The sequence below is a fragment of the Coenobita brevimanus genome, chromosome 14 (genome assembly GCF_032717465.1).
Source record: "Coenobita brevimanus isolate Jiangsu-jjx chromosome 14, ASM3271746v2, whole genome shotgun sequence".
In the NCBI taxonomy this organism is placed as follows: domain Eukaryota; kingdom Metazoa; phylum Arthropoda; class Malacostraca; order Decapoda; family Coenobitidae; genus Coenobita; species Coenobita brevimanus.
In genome coordinates this window covers 16,177,727-16,196,808 of record NC_136967.1, presented here as the reverse complement: position 1 = coordinate 16,196,808, position 19,082 = coordinate 16,177,727, and the positions used below count along the sequence as shown (strand labels likewise).

Genomic DNA, 19,082 nt, shown 5'->3' with positions numbered 1-19,082 from the left:
AAGTTAAATTTGGTAATGAAAATTGAGGAGTTTGGTCATGTGGCCATTGCGATCTGGCAACTCCGTTACCCCATCATCAACAGTCACAGCCTAACTCCAATCGAGAGCAGATGCTTATCGTAATGGAAGTCACATGTGCTCGTTTTTTGTGAATAAACAGTAAATAAACTGCAATACCTTGCCACTAGACCACACAGGAATTTACAGTGTTGTGCAGTGTTAAGAAATTAGAGTTTAGAGTGCAAAGGATTAACTGTGGAGTGCAAACTGGTGGTTGAAACCAGTCCAGGAGCCAGGGACTTGTTGTAAGTACCCAGAATGTTTAATATTGTATAAACTCACCTCTAAAACCTCATTCTCTGGTTCTTTTGCATTTGTTTCAGTCTTTTATGTCCCTTATTGGTGTGATTCGGGTCTTAAATAGGTGCTATGCATGTCCAGTAGGGAGTTGTATAGGTGTTTTTCTGAGTCAGGGTAGGTTAGGGTCCATAAGTACAAGTCCAGGAGGCTGGGGCCCACTTTCCGAACATGGTTTTGGCTCTATTACATCAGAAAGTGGGGGGATTACTGTATTTTTGTTGTAATATATGCCACTACGAAGATACATTACATTATCATCACATACATGATCATCAGTTTCACTGTCAGATTCAATGGGGGAGAGATCGACCCTTTTAAAAAAAGTCATTAATAGAAGAGGGAGCAAGTGGATAAATAAATAAATGAATGAATGAATAAATGAATGAGTGAATGAATGAAAATATATAGAGCATATGAAGAAAAATGATTTACATACAATGAGTGGGAATGAATGTATTATGTATAGCGAAGTGTGAAGGTAACTGGGAGAAAATGGGACGAAGTAGGTGTGAGTGAACGAGAAATTCTGAGTGAACAAATAATGAGGGACGAAGAATGCAATGAATGAATAGGGGTAAATGAATAAAATAATCAGATTCTATAGAGATAGCACATCATCCCTGTAGAAAGGAATCGATCAATTTGATAAGAAAATGCATGAAGATGCACACACACAATAAAATATTCACGGTATACTTGGGGTAAGATGTGTTTCATTCGAGGCCAGGAGGTAGAATGAAGGCAAGTCCATGGAGTGAGGCAGCTCTTGTTAAGTCTTTCTTCCTACAGAAGGCGTTGATTGGGTAGAGAAGGTCGTGACGAAACTGGGCGGCACTCAGGCTCTGGGTGAAGCGAGAAGTTGATAGGAGTTTATGGGTGTGATGTAGCTGTCTGTGAGTGGTCACGCTCTCTGCGTGACATCAGGGCTGGCTGGTAGGGGGAAAACAATGACGCAATGGCATTAGGTGGCAGTTGGAGGCTACTTTCTGTAGTGGAGGGTTGGTTGAGGTTATGAGGATAAATCACTAAGCCCATGCAGTGTGGTAATGTAATAATGGGTTACACAGGGCTGGCAGTTGAGGCAGGTAGTGTGGGCAGTGGTGGAGGCTCACTGTGGATGTGGTGGTGTGGTGGTAGGTGGGGGTTGGTATGGGTTAGATAGTCCCATAACAGAACCACACCAAAACTGCAAGGAGATTCCCGTAACAAAACCATGAGAGAACCACACTAAGACTGCAAAAAAGGCTGGAGTCTGGAGCAGAGATAGGCTGTCGTCGTGGGAGATACAGCAGCATGGGCAAGGTGGGCAATAGCGCCAAGATTGCCCGCAGAAGATGTGAAATGACATTTATTCCACTCGCTGTCCACCAAGTGTTAAACCCCTTATCATCAGTTGTAGGTGAATTCAAAGTCCGGGAGTGGTTTTCTGATAATGTATTAAGCACTGCTGTACACTTCCACCCTCACTTGCCTCAGTCCTCTTACTAACTGGCTATCAAGCCGGCGTGCTCCTCTGAACTCAGTCTATCATCAAAATTTGAATCAGGCTAGACCTTAGGTAAGGATTTGGGTCACGTCGCCCTACTTAGAACACTTATAGACTTCTGGTAGAATACACTTACAACATACTTGCATACCACATATAACAAGTGGTTACAGTAGTTCTGGGGATAAATGAATTTTGAAAAGCAGAGGTTCTGCATTGAAGGGGGAAGAGTGTTAGTTCATGGGCATTCCCAGCTCCCTTAGTGTTTCAGGAGAAATTGTGAAGGGGAGGCACAATTGAAGCAAGTTCATCAGAGCACTTACAGTAAAAATATCTGTAAAATAATGCTAAAGATGCAACATCTCTCCGTACTAATAATGGAGGAAGGTCCTGCATAATGGCAGGATTGTTGATTAATCTAATGGCTTTACTTTGAATTTTGTCCATCTGCCTCAGTGCAACCGCTCCACAGTGGCGAACAGTATTCAGTCAGAGAATGCACATAACTTTTGTATTTTGTGGCCAACTGCTCGCCAGTGAAGAATTCACGAACTCTGTACACAAGTCCCAATTTTTTAGAAGCATATTTAGCAAAGGGATTCAACATAAACTGTCCAGCTTAGGTTGGTGTTTAGTGTGACACCTAGGAGATCAGTTGTAGTGAATATGGGAATATTCTGTCTGTCTATCTATCTATCTGTTGCCAGGTGTCTCAAACCGGTACGGGGTGTCCACAAACAAATCGCATCCATGTCGCCCTTTCCCCCACCATTTCACTGCCCTGCTCCCAACTCACACCCCTCTCTCACATACCTCTCCACTCCATCCCTCCATCTCATCCTCAGCCTCCCTCTCCCTCTCACCCCTTCCACCTCACTCACATACACTCTCCTCGTCAATCTCTCACCCTCGATCCTCTCCAAATGGCCAAACCACCTCAGTGTGTTCCTCCTAGCACTTCCTATCACATCCACATCCACACCACAATGCCCTTTATATCCTTATTTGTCAGCCTGTCCCTCCATGTGACTCCACAGGCTCCTCTCAAATAACTCATTTCCACTGCTGTCACTCTTGACTTGTGTCCTTCCAACAACGTCCAAGCTTCACTTCCATACGTTAGAGTTGGTATCACAATTCTGTCATGTGGTAACGTTTTCACTTCCATGCTCACTTCCCTGTTTCTTATCACTGCTTTCAAGGAACCAGCAACCTCTCTTCCTTGTTGTACCCTTTCAAGCACTTCACCCTCCAGACTTCCATCCTTCCTCATCACACTACCCAAGTACTTAAACATACTCACATTTTCCATTTCCTCACCATCCAACCTCACTGTACATTCACTGACTTCCCCTCTCTCAAAGACCATCACTTTACTCTTCCCTACATTCACCTTTAGATTCCATTTCTTACACACTCTCTGAAACTCATCCACCAAGCCTTGCAGCTCTCCTTCTTCTCTCAACAACACAGTATCATCTGTACAGGGAGTTTCCAAACACTACCCTCTCTCACCAGGGCCACTGCAACATCCACTGCCCTGCCTTGTACCTCTTTTATTACCCCATCCATGTACAGATTGAACAACCATGGAGACATGACACATCCCTGTTTCAACCCAGCTTTCAAAGAGGAATATTGACATCATTTAAAGTTATGTGGGAGTCTGAGGGATTCTTTCTGTTGGAGAAATTAATGTATTTAGTTTTGTGAGCATTAAATGAAACCAGATTTGTTTGTTGCCATTAATTAATTTTAGAAAGGTCCTGGTTCAGAGAAATTGCTGTGGTTATTTGGGAATTTATAATATCAGATTGTGTAAAGGAGGTACTAAATGTGACAGAACTATTAAGTGTCGAGTCATCAGCATAAGAGTGTATTCGGTTGTGAGTGACAGATCGGAGGTCATTTATATGAATGAGAAAGAGGGTTGGGGCCCACACTTATCCCTGAGGTATGCCAGCATTTATGGAATGAATCTGGGAATAAATTCCATCTACCATTACCTGTATTTTTCTATTATGAAGGTAAGAAGAAATTAGAGGAACCAGTGATGCAGTGCCATAGTGTGACATCTTAGAAAATATGGCTCGGTGCCGTACTCTGTCAGATGCGTTTGAAATGTCAAGTGCTATTGTGTGTGTTTCACCATGCTGATCTGTTGTTTTGTTTATCTGATGGGTAAAATGGCAAAGAATGTCTGCAGTTGAACGTTCTTGTCTAAATCCTTTCTGCCGATCATTGATTAATTTATTGATTTCTAGGTGCGTAACTGTGTGTTTGTTTATTAGTCTCAAAAACTTTACCGAGAACGGAAGTTATAGTGATTAGTCTGTAGCATGATGTGTCAGAAGTGGCCTTCTTTTTAGGAACAGGATGGATATTTACTTATTTTCAAGAGGCTGGAAAACTTGAGATGCAGATGCATAAGTGGAAAATTTTGCCAGTACAGGAGCTAACACTGGGCAGCAACTTTTAAGTACTGTTGAAAGAATTTCATCTGGATCAGTAGTTTTGTGTACTGAGAGAGTCTGTAATACAGCTTGTACGTATCTTATGTGAATCTTGAAAGCGGGTATTTGAGGGGAATCAAAATCAGGTACAGGAATATTGTGATTTTCTGTATTTAGAGTTGAGTTTGTTGAAAAAATATCAACAAGATGGTAGGCTTTTCCACGTGAGTCAGTAGATTTCCATTGGGGGACTGTAATGGTGGAATGGAAGAGGTGGTAGTGAAGACATATTTGAATGAATTAAGGGTAGACTGGAAAATTTTGTAATAATTTGGGTTGTTTAGTATTTTTTTTTAGCTAGTCTGTGAAGAAAGTTTGATTTAGAAAGGTTGATAATAGTTTTGGCATAGTTTCTGATAATTCTGTAATAGTTAAAGGCTTCTTTAGTTTTGGTCCTTCAGTAAGTGTTATAGGCTATTGTTTTATGTTCTGTTACTCTAGCACAATTGTGGTCGAACCATTTAGGTGAATTACATCTTTTTCTGTAACTATGAGGGGGAATGAATGTTGCCATGCCAACTTTAATGAAATCCTGTATGTAGCCCAATGTGGAGCTTGCATTTTGAGAGAAAAAGGAGGTCCAAGAAACATCCATGGAAAAATTTTGGAGACCCTCCCAGTCTGCCCTGTTGTAGTGCCATGTAGTCACCACTAGAGGTTCAGAGCAGGAGGGTGTGGTAGGTGTTGAACTGGTGATTTGTATCAGACAATGATCAGAGGATCCGAGGGGGGACTTCACTTCGACATTATAATGATCTGAATTGGTTGTTAGAAACAAGTTCAATAGGTGGGGATTTTGATCGGGGTTGTCTGATACATGGGTGGGTTGATTGACCAACTGGGTGAGATTAAATGAGTCTGCAAATAGCTCACATTCAAAACCAGAGTCATCAGTTGTGGCTGAATAAGTGAGCCATTCAACATCATGGACATTAACCCGCCCCGTCCCGTCGACGTATGGGTACGTTGCAACGATTTGCATTTGCCAGTCCCGGCGACGTACCAGTACGTCGTGCAATTGCAAGGTCCCTAATTTGCACAATTTTCAATTTTCGCGCGTGATTTTTCGTATGTATACATGGGACACCTTCCTCTATTCCTCTACAAGATGCCAAGCAGGGACAATGCCTTACACCGCATAACCTTCCCCCTCCCCCCCTCACGCCATTGTCTCGGCAATTCACCTGTTACCAGTGACCTGGCTAGTAAAGATATTCAGGGCCAGAGTCATTCCCCAATCGATGACAATGTGGGGGACAATGTTTACATAGCATTAGAAGAAGAAACAGCCAGAAATAATGATCAGGTGATGTGGCAAAAAAAGGTCAGGTATGGTGATTAGTTAGTGAGTGAAACAATGCTTATAATACCTTTATTACTGCTTGAAAACCAATATACTCTCATGCTACATATACATTCGTACCAAATAAATAAATAAATACCTTTTATGAGTGGATAAAATAGTTACCCTCCCATAGAACTCGTTTTCTTTGGTGCCAGCATGTTAGAAAACCCAGTCAGGTAAGGAGGAACTCCTACCTGGATTGGGTATTTTAAACCTCAGGTGAGCGATTTCTCTATGAATTTTCGATGTTTCTCACCAAAAGCGAAGGTTTTAGCCAAAAAAAATTTTTTCGAAAATACCTCGGGACTGGGGGATGTCGGAGGTGTGGAAAACCTCGGGACGTGACGGGTTAAAATCACCCAGCATAGTAATTTATGATGCAGTATTAATGTTGAGGACACTTAGTTGTGAAGACAGAGAGTCAAATAAACTTGGCTTTGGAGGGGCATTTAGGGAATGATAAATGCAATAGAAATACTTAGTTTTACCAAAAGAATTTAATTTGTATATGAGATAGTTGAAATAAGGACAATTAAATTTAGTAATCTCCTCCAGGTCAATTTTTGATTTAGCAAGGCAACATATGCCTCCTTTGGATCTGAATTTTTTTTTCAAGATATAGCCAGGAAAATAAAATCTAGCTTAATTAGAGGGTTAGTGCCCCTCCTCGGAAAACAACTAACTAGAAAAATAAACAATAAGCCTCGGACAAGGACTGACCAAACGATGACGACCAAGGACCGGACAAAAGACATGGTTATCGGAACGTGGAATGTAAGGGGAGCGAATGATGAGATGAAAGAGAGAGAGATTGTCCAGGTGCTTGAGGGTGCGCAAGTGGATGTATGTGGAATAACTGTAACAAAATGGAGAGGAGAAAGTGTGAGAGAATGGGAGTATGGATGGGGTATATGTGCAGGAGTAGGTGAGAATGAGAGGGCAAAGGAAGGAGTATGTATAGTTGTGAGTAAAAGATGGAAGAAGAGCATAAGACAGTATGGATCAGTTGGGTCAAGGATTGTGTGGGTAAAGTTGAAAGTTGGAATACAAATGAGGGCGATTGTGTGTGTGTATGCGCCAATGGAAGATCGTGCTAGAAGAGTTAGAGAAGAGTTCTGGACAAATGTAGAAGTGTGCATGGAAAAGTTTGGAAGGAATGAAAGAGTGTTATTGATTGGTGATATGAATGGTAAAGTTGGGAATGTGAAGGTGGATGGAATAGTTGGTGAGTGGGGTGTGCCTGCTGAGATAGATGAGAATGGGAGTGCATTAGTGGACATTTGTGCTGGGAGGGGGTTGGTGATAGCCAATACCCTCTTCAGGCATAAAATGATCCACAGGTATACATGGCGAGTGATGAGAAGAGTGGGTGGTGAACTAAATGAAAGGAAGGCAATGATTGATTATGTGTGTGTGGATGAAAGGATACGAAGATGTGTAATGGATGCACGAGCTCATAGAGGTTGGGGAAGTGGACTTTCTGACCACTGCTTGGTGGTGGCCAGAATTAGAATTCAAGTAAGATGGAGGAATAGAAGAAGGGAAAGACGAGAGGAAGGAGTAGTTGCAAGGAGAGTGGAAAGGTTACAAGAGGATGAGAAAAAGGCAGAGTATAAGAGAGAAGTGGAGGAACGATTGGGCAAATATGAATTGGAGCAGATGGGAGACGTGGAAGGTGTGTGTAGGATATTTACAGAAGAAATATGTGCAGCATGTGATGTGGTGTGTGGAAGGAAGAGAAGACGGAGGGGGGTGCAAGGAACAGCGTGATGGACTGAAGAGGTGAGACAGGCTGTGGCACAAAAGAAGAAAGCATACAATGAATGGATGAGAAATAGGGGCGTGGAAGAAGTTGAGAGGCGGAAGTGAGAGTTATATGTAGAAAGAAAGAGAGAGGTGAAAAGATTAGTAAGAGAGAGTAAGAAGAGAGTGGATGAGGAATTTGGAAGGAATTTGAGTGTAAAGTGGAGGGACTGTAAGAAAATGTTCTGGAAAGAGGTGAAAAGAGTAAGACAGGGTGGAAATGAAGTTAGCAGGGGAGTGAAAGATAAAAATGGTAGATTACTAGTGGAGAAGGGAGAAAAAGTGAGCAGATGGAGAGAACACTTTAAGGAATTGTTGAACATAGAGGATGGAAGTAATGCGAGTATAAGTGGCTGGGGAATGGCTGGGAGAAGGAGGGAGGTGAGAAGACAGGAAGAAATCAGTAGGATAGAAGTTGTGGAAGCAGTGAAGAAAGTTAAATCGGGGAAAGCCCCAGGAATTGATGGAGTGTGTGGTGAAATGCTGAAGCATGGGGGAGAGATAGTAGTAGAATGGATGTGGAAGATGTGCAGATTTGCCTGGGAGGAAGGTAGAGTCCCGGAGGATTGGAAGTCAGGTATAATTATTCCCTTGTACAAAGGAAAAGGGGAAAAAGAAGTGTGTGGTAATCATAGGGGCATTTGTCTTCTTAGTATAATAGGAAAAGTGTATGGTCGGATACTTATTGACAGAGTTAGAGAAAGAACAGAGAAATTAGTTGTAGAAGAACAGGGAGGCTTTAGGAAGGGAGGAGGTTGTGTAGATCAGATATTCATTCTTAGATCTTTAGTGGAAAAGTTTCTAGAGAAGGGAAAGAAGGTGTATGCGGCTTTCATGGATTTGGGGAAAGCATATGACAGGGTGGATAGACAAGGATTGTGGAAAGTGTTAAGAATATATGGAGTAGATGGGAAGTTGTTGAATGCTGTGAAGAGTATGTACGATGGTGCGAAGGCTGCAGTGCGTGTGGATGGTGAACTAAGTGAATTTTTCTCTTTCAAAGTTGGGTTGAAACAGGGATTTGTCATGTCTCCATGGTTGTTCAATCTTTACATGGATGGGGTAATAAAAGAGGTACAAGGTAGGGTACTGGATGTTGGAGTGGCCCTGGTGAGAGAGGATAGTGTTTGGAAACTCCCTGTTCTGTTGTTTGCAGATGATACTGTGTTGTTGAGTGAAGACGAAGGGGAGCTGCAAGGCTTGGTGGATGTGTTTGAGAGGGTGTGTAAGAAACGGAACCTAAAGGTGAATGTAGGGAAGAGTAAAGTGATGGTCTTTGAGAGAGGTGAAGTCAGTGAATGTACAGCGAGGCTGGATGATGAGGAATTGGAAAATGTGAGTACGTTTAAGTACTTGGATAGTGTGATGAGTAAGGATGGAGGTTTGGAGGGTGAAGTGCTTGAAAGGGTACAGCAGGGAAGAAAGGTTGCTGGTTCTTTGAAAGCAGTGATAAGAAACAAGGAAATGAGCATGGAAGTGAAAAAGTTACTACATGACACTATTGTGATACCAACTCCAACGTACGGAAGTGAAGCTTGGACGTTGTTGGAAGGACACAAGTCAAGAGTGAGAGCAGTGGAAATGAGTTATTTAAGAGGAGCCTGTGGAGTCACATGGAGAGACAGGCTGACGAATGAGGATATAAAGGAGCGTTGTGATGTGGATGTGGATGTGATAGGAAGCGTTATGAGTAACACACTGAGGTGGTTTGGCCATGTGGAGAGGATGGAGGGTGAGAGACTGACTAAGAGAGTGTATGTGAGTGAGGTGGAGGGGGGAAGAGGTAGGGGGAGGCCGAGGATGAGATGGAGGGATGGGGTGGAGAGGTATATGAGAGAGGGGGGTGTGAGTTGGGAGCAGGGCAGTGAGATGGCGGGGGACAGGGCGACTTGGAGGCGATTTGTTTGTGGCCACCCCAAACGGGATTGAGGCGTCTGGCAATAGATAGATAGATTAATTAGAGGAGGAGCTTACTTGAGTCTCTGTCAAAAATAGCAGATCTGGGGATTCAAACTGGAAGTAATTGTGAACAGAGTTGATGTTGGAGTGAAGTCCCCTAATATTGCAGAAGATAATTTTATGGCACTGACGAGTAGTTTTGGGGTACCGCAACACTGAAGGTGGCACAGTTGCTTGATGACAACCGGGAGGGCCCTGTGCAGACGACCCAGCCCTACCGGTGGCGTTCATCCAAGAAACCACCACACTAATTCACAGTATAGCAGTAGCCATGGTTCATTTTATGGGAGGGTGGGGGGAACAGGGATGTGTTGTGAAATGTGTATGATATGTAATTACTGTACAGTACCCTCGCGTCCAGCATGGTAATATTGTCATGCATGGGTCACGTGTTGGACCAAAAAAACGTGTTGGACTAACAATAGAGCTTATGGGGAAAAATGAATTATGTCAGCAACCCTCGGAAAATTCACCCTAAATACCTACCATATACCTATACATATATTGGTACTATTGTAATTATAATAAATGATACTGTGCTATGAATGATAACTAACCTTTGAGGATAGTGTTGGTGGGCTTGCTGGGAATGGAAGGTGGTATCCAAGGCTGTAGGTAGTCCTACTGGGTCCCCGGAGGATGGCTGCTGGCGTCACTAGCGGGTAATGGCTGTTGCTCCTCCTCCACCTCCCTCATAGATCCTTTGAAATCACACTCAGAATCACTATCTTTGTCCACAGCCATGGAAGATCCTGCTTCTGCCTGTCCTAGCACTGTAATCCTTGGCAAAGTGCATGCTTCTCACACTGTTGCCAGAGCCCCGTCTTGTGACTGTGGAAAGTGATCGCTGTCGCTGACTCGGTAGAGAATAAGGAGAAGCAACTTTGTTTATAAACTGGTACGCACGCCGATGAGAAGGGTTTCAAAACGATTGATATTTATTCTAAAATATTAATATGTATTCAGTGTCAGGCTACATGCTGTAGTACGATACATTCTCTGTCAAGTCGCCTGGGTTTTGGTCACACTGTTTTCCCCGTCGTACGCTTGGCAGGAATCCATCTAGCTGAATTCCAAATGCCCGTGGTATCGTCGGCAATTTTACCACGTTACCGTTCCGATTTACCATCGTATCCTCGGGAAACCTGGTATGAAGTGCCGTGTGATAACCTTTTGGCTGCCAGGATCTTGTCTTAGTTTTTTATTATGATCACGTTGGCTTCATTCATGTCGTGGGCCTTGGCAGTGTCAACTTTCCTCTCCCCTTTCTTCTTCCTCTCGATCCTTTCTAGCATGGTGGCCTGCGGGAGGTGCCGACGCTTCTTGGGGTTCTCAGAAGGCTTCCTAGGCATCATGAGCAGGGTAAAATGCAGTAACAAGGGCAGAAAATGCAGCAAGAAAAAAGCTCCTTCCAATGCAATTATGCGACTGAGTGGCGCTGTGGCGGGAGAAATTTAAACAAAACATCACGTGATACCAGAAGCGTTTTTAATTGGGCGGCATCACGATCACATCACGATAGCGGGCGGGGAAGGCTACTTGATCATAAGTTTTCATTGGCTATCATCATCATGGGAATGTCTAATATGACCGTGTTGGACCGGGTATGATCGTGCTAGAGTGAACTCTGCGGATTTCGCCCACTTCTCGGAGCTCTGTGCGTGTTATGCTAACACACTTGTGTTGCAGTAATTAAATCGTATTACATAATACTAATTAATTGCTCTCCGTGCTGGACCCGAATCGTGCTGGACTAACGCATGTTGGACGCGAGGGTACTGTACAAGATCGGTGTTTTATGGAGAAAGGATAGCTGGTTTAAGGCAGTGTGATATAATGTGGATGTGAGTGTTGTGTAAGAAGGGTAGCCTGATTCCCTCTGATGTATGGGGCAGAAAGATGTCTGGTTGACAAAATGGGAATGATTTACACATAGCTGGTAAAAGTAAGTTATTCAGACAGAAAAAGAGTCAGCTTAGGATTCTTTTGCAAATACTTGTCTATTTTCTTTTTGAATGTCTTAATCGAGATATGTTCACGGTATCTGAGGGTAATCTGTTCCAGATATTTATGACAGTGTTGAAGAAGTAGTATATTTCTTCATGGGATTGGAAACGGTTTCCGATAATTTTTCAGCCATTACTCCTGGTTTGACTCGACCGGTCTATATCGTAATATTTATTCATGTCTAAGTTGTCATATCTCTTCATGTTTTTGAAAACTTCAATAGCGTCATTTCTTAACCTGGAATTTCGTTAGCCAAAATAATTTTAAGTTCTTCAAGGCGTTCCTCATGTGGTTTGTTTCTCAGTGGTGGTATCATTTTTGTGATTCTTTGCTGTATTTTCTCTAATTTTTCTGTGTCCTTTCTGTAGTATGGAGACAAGAATTGCACACAATACTCGAGATGGGGGTGCACTAGCCAGTTGTACAAGGCAAGTATGACATTTTCCGATTTAAACTCAAAAGTTCTTCCAGTAAAACCCACCAGCTTGTTTGCAATTTTAACTGCCTCGGTGCACTGCTCACTGGATTTTAGGTCATTTGATATTATCACACCAAGCTCCTTTTCATTGTCTGTACAGTGAGTCCTCGAAATATGAAAACCCGAAGTACAAATTTTCGATGGTATGAAATCGATTAATATAGGACAAATTCCACAGTACGAAAATGTCTGTCTCGATTATATGAAAATCGATATTCGATACGAAAGGAAATGCAGAGATAGCCCGATTATCCAGACTATATTATGTGAAGAAGTGCATGAATAGTCTGAAATCACGATTAATCTGGCAGAAATAAAACACAGGTACTGTTAGATTGATTTATTTACCGGTAAATGTACAATGAAAGACACAACTATCTTCCCAGCTCAGTCTGAAGAAAATTTACACCAGGCGAAATAAAATGAAAATCCTGTTTCTACAAGTGCATGTTTCAAATGGTTCAATTTTTCCACGCTATATTCGTCGGACTTTGGGAAGATACTCGTGTCTCTCATTGTACATTGGAAACAGCAGAAAGACCTTACCAATTCAGTTCATAATCCTCCAGCTTGTTTCTGTAATTTTCTGACAACTTTCAGTTTGGCAAATTATTTTTCTTGCTGAAAAATTTCCTTCCCGTTATTAACGTCACTTTCCCCTACGATCGTTTCCAGCGCAATGGAAGAAACTCAGCGTGCTCAAAGGTGGATATCGTTTCCCAATTTCCCAACTGGAGGTTAGGTTTGGTTAAAATTATTAGGTACAGATAAGCTCGGTTAGGCCAGGTTCAGTTAAACACTTAGGGAAGAACAGTCCATTCCGCCATTATGTCAATGAAATAAACAACAGTTGTCACACCAGAATAGCTAAAAATGACCGGGAAACAGATTTAATAAGAAACTTTTACTGTATTTACCAACCCAGAAATAATCTGAAAAATATAACAGACTATCAGGAAGAACTGATTTGGTAAGTTGCATTTATTGCTTAAAGTAAAACTTATGTTTAGCCCCCTCAATGGCTGTGGGTTCAGATATTTGTGTGCTCCCGTGGTCGGCCTTGGGACCATTTTTTCAAAGTTCAAAAATCAATTTCTTCTTCTTACATATGTGAAAAGACTCGTCTGGCTCACCTGGCTTTCCCCCCCCCAAACCCATCCTGTGATTTGCTATGATTCGTGTAAGAATTAATAAAATCAGGATGCGTGTTACATCAGCATGTATACATCGGCCGAAAACATCTGGGACGAAGTGAACTGTGAACGCCAGACTGCTTGAGGTGGTGAAGGAGGGTCGTGTAAATACACCAGTGATCCTCATTCCCTTCCCATAATTGCTCGCAGTTTTTTATAGCTCACCCTAACTCAACGTCACTGACACCAGTACAGTAAGACGTTGTTCAAGGCCAGCAACTATGAAAGCGATAATGGATTACATTATTGTTTGTATCAGTCCTCTCTCTTTCACACATACACATAAGAACAAACAAAAGAATGAGTAGGAAATGTACACTAAGGAGCAGAAATAACTGTGCTCAGTCAGTCCAAAATATATTGGGAAGAGTGATACCGAATGAAGAATGTGGAACTGAATGCTAACCTACGAGAATATGTGGGACGAAAGAGTAATTTTTTTCTGATTATAAACATTTTTGTTCCATATCATCTCTTAAAATGGTAAAACCCATAATCTTACAGCCTAAAGACCTTACCAATTCAGTTCATATTCCTCTAGTTTGTCTTCTATATTTTTCTGACTATTTTTAGGGTGGTAAATTATGTTCTCTTGCTGAAAGAAACTTACTCAGAATTAGGGCGCATGTAACATAAGCATGTAAGCATTGGCGAATACATCTGGAGTGAAGAAAACACCTGGCTGGTGGGATGGTAGAGTCATATACACACACCAGTGACCTTCGTTCCCTTCCCGTAATTGTTCACAGTTTTTTATAATACCCTAACTCAACGTCATTGACACCGAAACAGTGAAGCGTTGTTCAAGGCTGGCAGCTATGAAGGGGTTAATGGAACACTGTATGAAAAATTTAAAATGGGCACGGTGCATAGCGCTGCACTTCCCTGCCGAGAGAAAACGAATAACCCCTCTCTGGTAAGCAAATTTTTGCGCGCTTCTCAGTTGAGTCCACGTCCCTCCTCTCCTCACAGGCTCGCTGTACATGAGGATATTTTCGCAGCCCTTCACATTTTTGTATTGTTTTGCCATGCCTACCAAGCGCCCTGCATCATCTCCAGCACTGGGGGAGCCCGCTGCAAAGAAGCAGCAGCACCATACTCTAATTCTGGAAAGGAAATTGGAAATTATAAGACCCCATGAGGAGGGGCAGGGAGTTTCGGAGATTGGGCGTGCTTTAGGCCTTGTTGTTTCTGCCATTGGGATTGTGACGAAGAAAAAGATGTACAAGAATATGGCCACCTCCTTCTCTACAGTTGTATCCAGGTATTGCTTATTTAATAGGGGGGAGTAACGTTTAGGTGGGGGTCCAAGGGGGTCCTGGAACGTATCCCCACATTTATATGTATATTTCAATGGGGAAGATCGTTCTGATATACGAAATTTCGAATTACAAAAGTTTTTTTTGGTCCCTATCCCATTCGTATATCAAGGACTCACTGTACTTGGTAACTGGATGTTGTTCATTTTGTAATTTGCGTGGACATTGCTACTTCCAATATGAAGTACTTTACATTTTTCTATGTTGAATTTCATTTGCCATTTTTCTGCTGAGCTTGCTAAATTGTTAAGGTCATTTTGTAACTGCTGCCACTGTAACTTTGAAGTTACTTTACTGGTTATTTTAATATCATCTGCAAATATGGTTACTTTATTTAGACCCTCATCTATGTCATTTATGTAGATAATAAAAAATATTGGTCCAAGTACATAGGAGGAGGAGGAAGAGGGGGAGGAAGAGGAGAAGGAGGAGGGGAAGGAAGAGGAGGAGGAGGAGTTGTTGTTGTTCCAGTAATGATGTGATCTTGATATCTGCCTGTGCCAACGGGAAATAAAAAGAGCCTATGTAATATGTACTGTGATAGGAATACTTAGATATTTAGGCACCAAACTTTTTGAGCCTTTTGAGTCAGCAGAAAGAAGTTTTTCTAATACACTCCATATTCCATAACCATTACAAATTTGACATACAGTTTCTGTATAAAATGTTTGAAACTTAAAATGACTTTAAATCACCTGAAGTTATTACATCAAGCCTGGGAAGCCACCTTCCTACACGAGTGAAAAGCACTGTGATTAATATCAAACCTTACATAGGGTACAGCAGGGAAGAAATGTTGCTGGTTCTTTGACAGCAGTGATAAGAAACAGGGAAGTGAGCATGGATGTGAAAAAGTTACTACATGACAGTATTGTGATACCAACTCTAACGTATGGAAGTGAAGCTTGGACGTTGTTGGAAGGGCACAAGCTAAGAGTGAGAGCAGTGGAAATGAGTTATTTAAGAGGAGCCTGTGGAGTCACATGGAGAGACAGCCTGACGAATGAGGATATAAAGGACCGTTGTGATGTGGATGTGATGGGAAGCGTTATGAGGAACACTGAGGTGGTTTGGCCATTTGGAGAGGATGGAGGGTGAAAGACTGACGAAGAGAGTGTATGTGAGTGAGGTGGAGGGGGGAAGAGGGAGGGGGAGGCCGAGGATGAGATAGAGGGATGGGGTGGAGAGGTATATGAGAGAGGGGGATGTGAGTTGGGAGCAGGGCAGTGAAATGGCGGGGGACAGGGCGACTTGGAGGCGATTTGTTTGTGGCCACCCCAAACGGGATTGAGGCGTCTGGCAATAGATAGATAGACATAGTGTATAGAAAATTATTAAAGAAAAGTTGAGAGAGAGAGAGAGTCTTTACATGATTTTATAATTTAATTGTATGTAAATGCAATTCAGAACCCAAGACCAAGCCAGTTCATTCTGATACTCAGGTTGACGAGTGAAACAAGCCAGAAGACTTTCCACTGCACAGGCCACTGTCCACTTGGAGGTGGGACAGTGCCTTGTCTTCAATGTGTTAAGTGCCTGTGTCTCTTCCATCCTGAATGCACATATACCCCACCACTTGCTGTCAACATCATACAGGGTGGTTCAGCCAAGTTCCTGTGTCCTGTGAGTTACTTACCTGTCAGGTAGATTTCTTTTTTGATGTGCTTTGTGTTAATAATCCATGCTTGTATAGAAACCTTAGTGTACTTGTAAGATATCCTAGCTTCATTGTTGATGACTGTCTTACAGAACTGCTACCGTGAAAACAAAGAGAATGCCACCTCTAGCAGTTGGGTTCCAGCTAAAGCCTATGAGCCATTGGCACGTGACCCAGCCTCAGATGAGTCTGGTGAGGAGTTAGATATAGAAATGCTACAGACTGGTCCAGTGGAGCAGTATACAAAGGTCTCACTTCAGCCACCTTACCCACCATCACCACCAATCTCACCAAAATCACATACCTCCAGTTTAAGGTTTGTTTACACGTCCTGTATTTATTCATATTGATATGTACCTTCTGTACCATACAGTACTGCCCATTATTTTTTTTTGTATGTGTTTGATGTTACAGTAGTGTACAATAAGCTCCACAGAGTCTTATTAAATTTTCAATAGAGAAATGATGTTTACAGCCACTGTATTATGTACATGACAATAATGTGATTCATGAATGATGCAGAGTAAGGAAGTCTGTGGACACCAGAATCGAAGAGAGTGTACTGAGATGATATGGTCATGTGGAGAGAATGGATAACAACAGAGTGGTGGAAAAGTATATCTGAGCGAATTTGAAGGAGGGAGGCAGCAAGGTAGGCCAGGGAGAAGGTGGAGGGATATGGTGGATGAGTGTGTGAGGAAGCGAGGTATGGAAGTCGGTAAGGCTAGGGTACTAACAAGAGATCGAGCTGGCTGGATAAATATCGTGAGAAGAAGTGCATGATGAGAGATTTGGCACCCCTTTTAATGTAACAGCGTCTGGATTGACTCAATCGGTTATGATTATGTTAAGTTACAGGATGTGGTGAAAGTTTTTGACGTATCAGATACAGCCAGGATTCCAGGGGCATGAATGATGGATGAATGGAAGCATGGTCCATTGGACTGGGGAAACATGTGCTGTCTTGCTACTCCTTACCCTGCCCTAAGGTGGGAAAGGAGGTCCATATGATAATGATGATGATGATTGCAAATCTGAGATTCATGGTGATACAGTGCTGCTTACAAATATAGGACAAAAGCTTGGTGTACTTATGGAGGGTTTTGTAGATGTATCTGAGCATCATACCTTTACGGTAAATGTGGATAGGATTACAGTAAAGTGATGGTCGTTGAGAGAGGTGACTCCTCATGTTACAGTGAATGGAGATGTGAGGGAGGTAAAGTACCTGGGTGCAGTTACAGAAAAGAGAGGTAAATGTGCAAAAGAAGTGGAAAGTAGAGTGACACAAGGAGGTAAAATTAATTTATAAATGTTTATGTATAACTGGTAGGTGAGGGCGCTCACCGTCCACCCACTCGATATAGTGCTGCTTTGAGCGTCTGCCCTTTCCTCTATTCTTTCCTATCTGTCTTTCTTTCCCTCATTCTTTCCTCCCCCTTATGCCTATGAGTGACTTTACACTCCCTCTTCTGTCTTTCGTTCCTTCATTCTTTCGTCTTCCTTTTGCCTATGGGTGACTCTACACTGAGTGACAAGCCAAATGGTTTCCTGTACACCAGGAAACCATTTACAGCAAGCTCGCCCCCAATGCGTGGGTTTTGTTCCTAACATGGCGCGTTCGGCGCAAAACCGCTTAAGTTTCAATTATTCCTTATTTTGCTCCCTAGATCTCCTAAACATGGTCTTTTGCTGTTATCTGTCATTGGTAATCAATATGAAGCACTTTAAGTGGTTAGAAGGTTTATTTAATGTAATAACTTACAAATACAGTACTGCACAGCAAAATTTCAACTTAGAAATACGTGAACACAAGGCAGCATTCCGATGCTGAAACCAATCAGCGTCGGAATGTTGCCTTGTGTTTACGTATTTGTATGTTGAAGTTTTGCTGTGCAGTACTGTATTTGTAGTTATAACATTAAATAAACCTTCTAACCACTTAAAGTGCTTCATATTGATTACCAATGGCAGATAACAGCAAAATACCACGTTTAGGGAGTCTATGGAGCAAAATGGTTTCGGGACTATTCGCTGTCAAGTCAGTTCGCCGTCACAGCAATAACAAGACAACATAGACTTTGATGGATCCCCCAGAAATATAGTTATTAAAGTATTGATTAATTAATAATAAGTATATTTATTAAAGTATTGATTAATTAATATGAGTATAATTATAGAATGACGGGGAATCATCCAGGGTGCGAATTGTCCTGACGGGGAATTGACATGATGGTGAATTGTCTTGGAACCCACCGATCGTGTGTAATCTATAAATCAGGTTAACTGGTTACTAGGCTTTATTCACTGCTTAAGTGCTTTAACTTACAAGTGCATACCAGAATAGTAAATATTTAACTTACAATTACAGTACTGTGGAAAAGCAGTACAGCAAATATTTAACACAAATAAAAAAAGGTAATATTCTGACGCCTATCAGAAAGCTGGTTATGAGACTATTTCTTGCTTGAACGTTATTTAATAATACTTTAACTTGCACATAAACTTACCAGAACAGTACTGTAAATATTTAACTTACAAATACAGCACTGAGGAAAAGCAGTACGGTGAATCACATCACGTGATCAAAACAAACCGTGCGTGCTCAGCTGATGTTCGAGGATTTGGCCTTTCAAAGTCCTCTCTTGCGTAAATTTATAGTTTTCGTCTTGGTTCTTTAATCTTACGTTGTCTTATACATATCCCAGCACTAACCGTGTATAATTGCGAGCACGTTAGGCAAGAACGTGTTCGGGGCGAGTTTACTGTACTACACTGGGTGGTAACTATATAACCAAATTAGTGCACCTGGTGGTTTAGTGGGTAATCAAAATGCTCCAGATGGATTGAGCCTGTGTAGGGTATATCCAAGGGGTGGTTGGGTTTACTGCTCACGTAATACCACTCACGGATGAGTGAGGCTGGTCACTATCATTTAAATGTCAGGACCAACTTGCCTAGC

General features: G+C 42.1%; 1 protein-coding gene across 1 annotated transcript in view; it reads left to right on the top strand.

Annotated features, from left to right (window-relative positions):
• LOC145390009 (uncharacterized) overlaps positions 1–19,082 on the top strand; it is a 297,119-nt gene that overhangs the window by 136,626 nt on the left and 141,411 nt on the right. The window contains exons 10-11 of the mRNA XM_080265104.1: positions 15,906–16,086; positions 16,213–16,436. Of these exons, the coding sequence (XP_080121230.1) occupies positions 15,906–16,086; positions 16,213–16,436 (405 nt within the window). The remainder of the gene's footprint in view (positions 1–15,905; positions 16,087–16,212; positions 16,437–19,082) is intronic.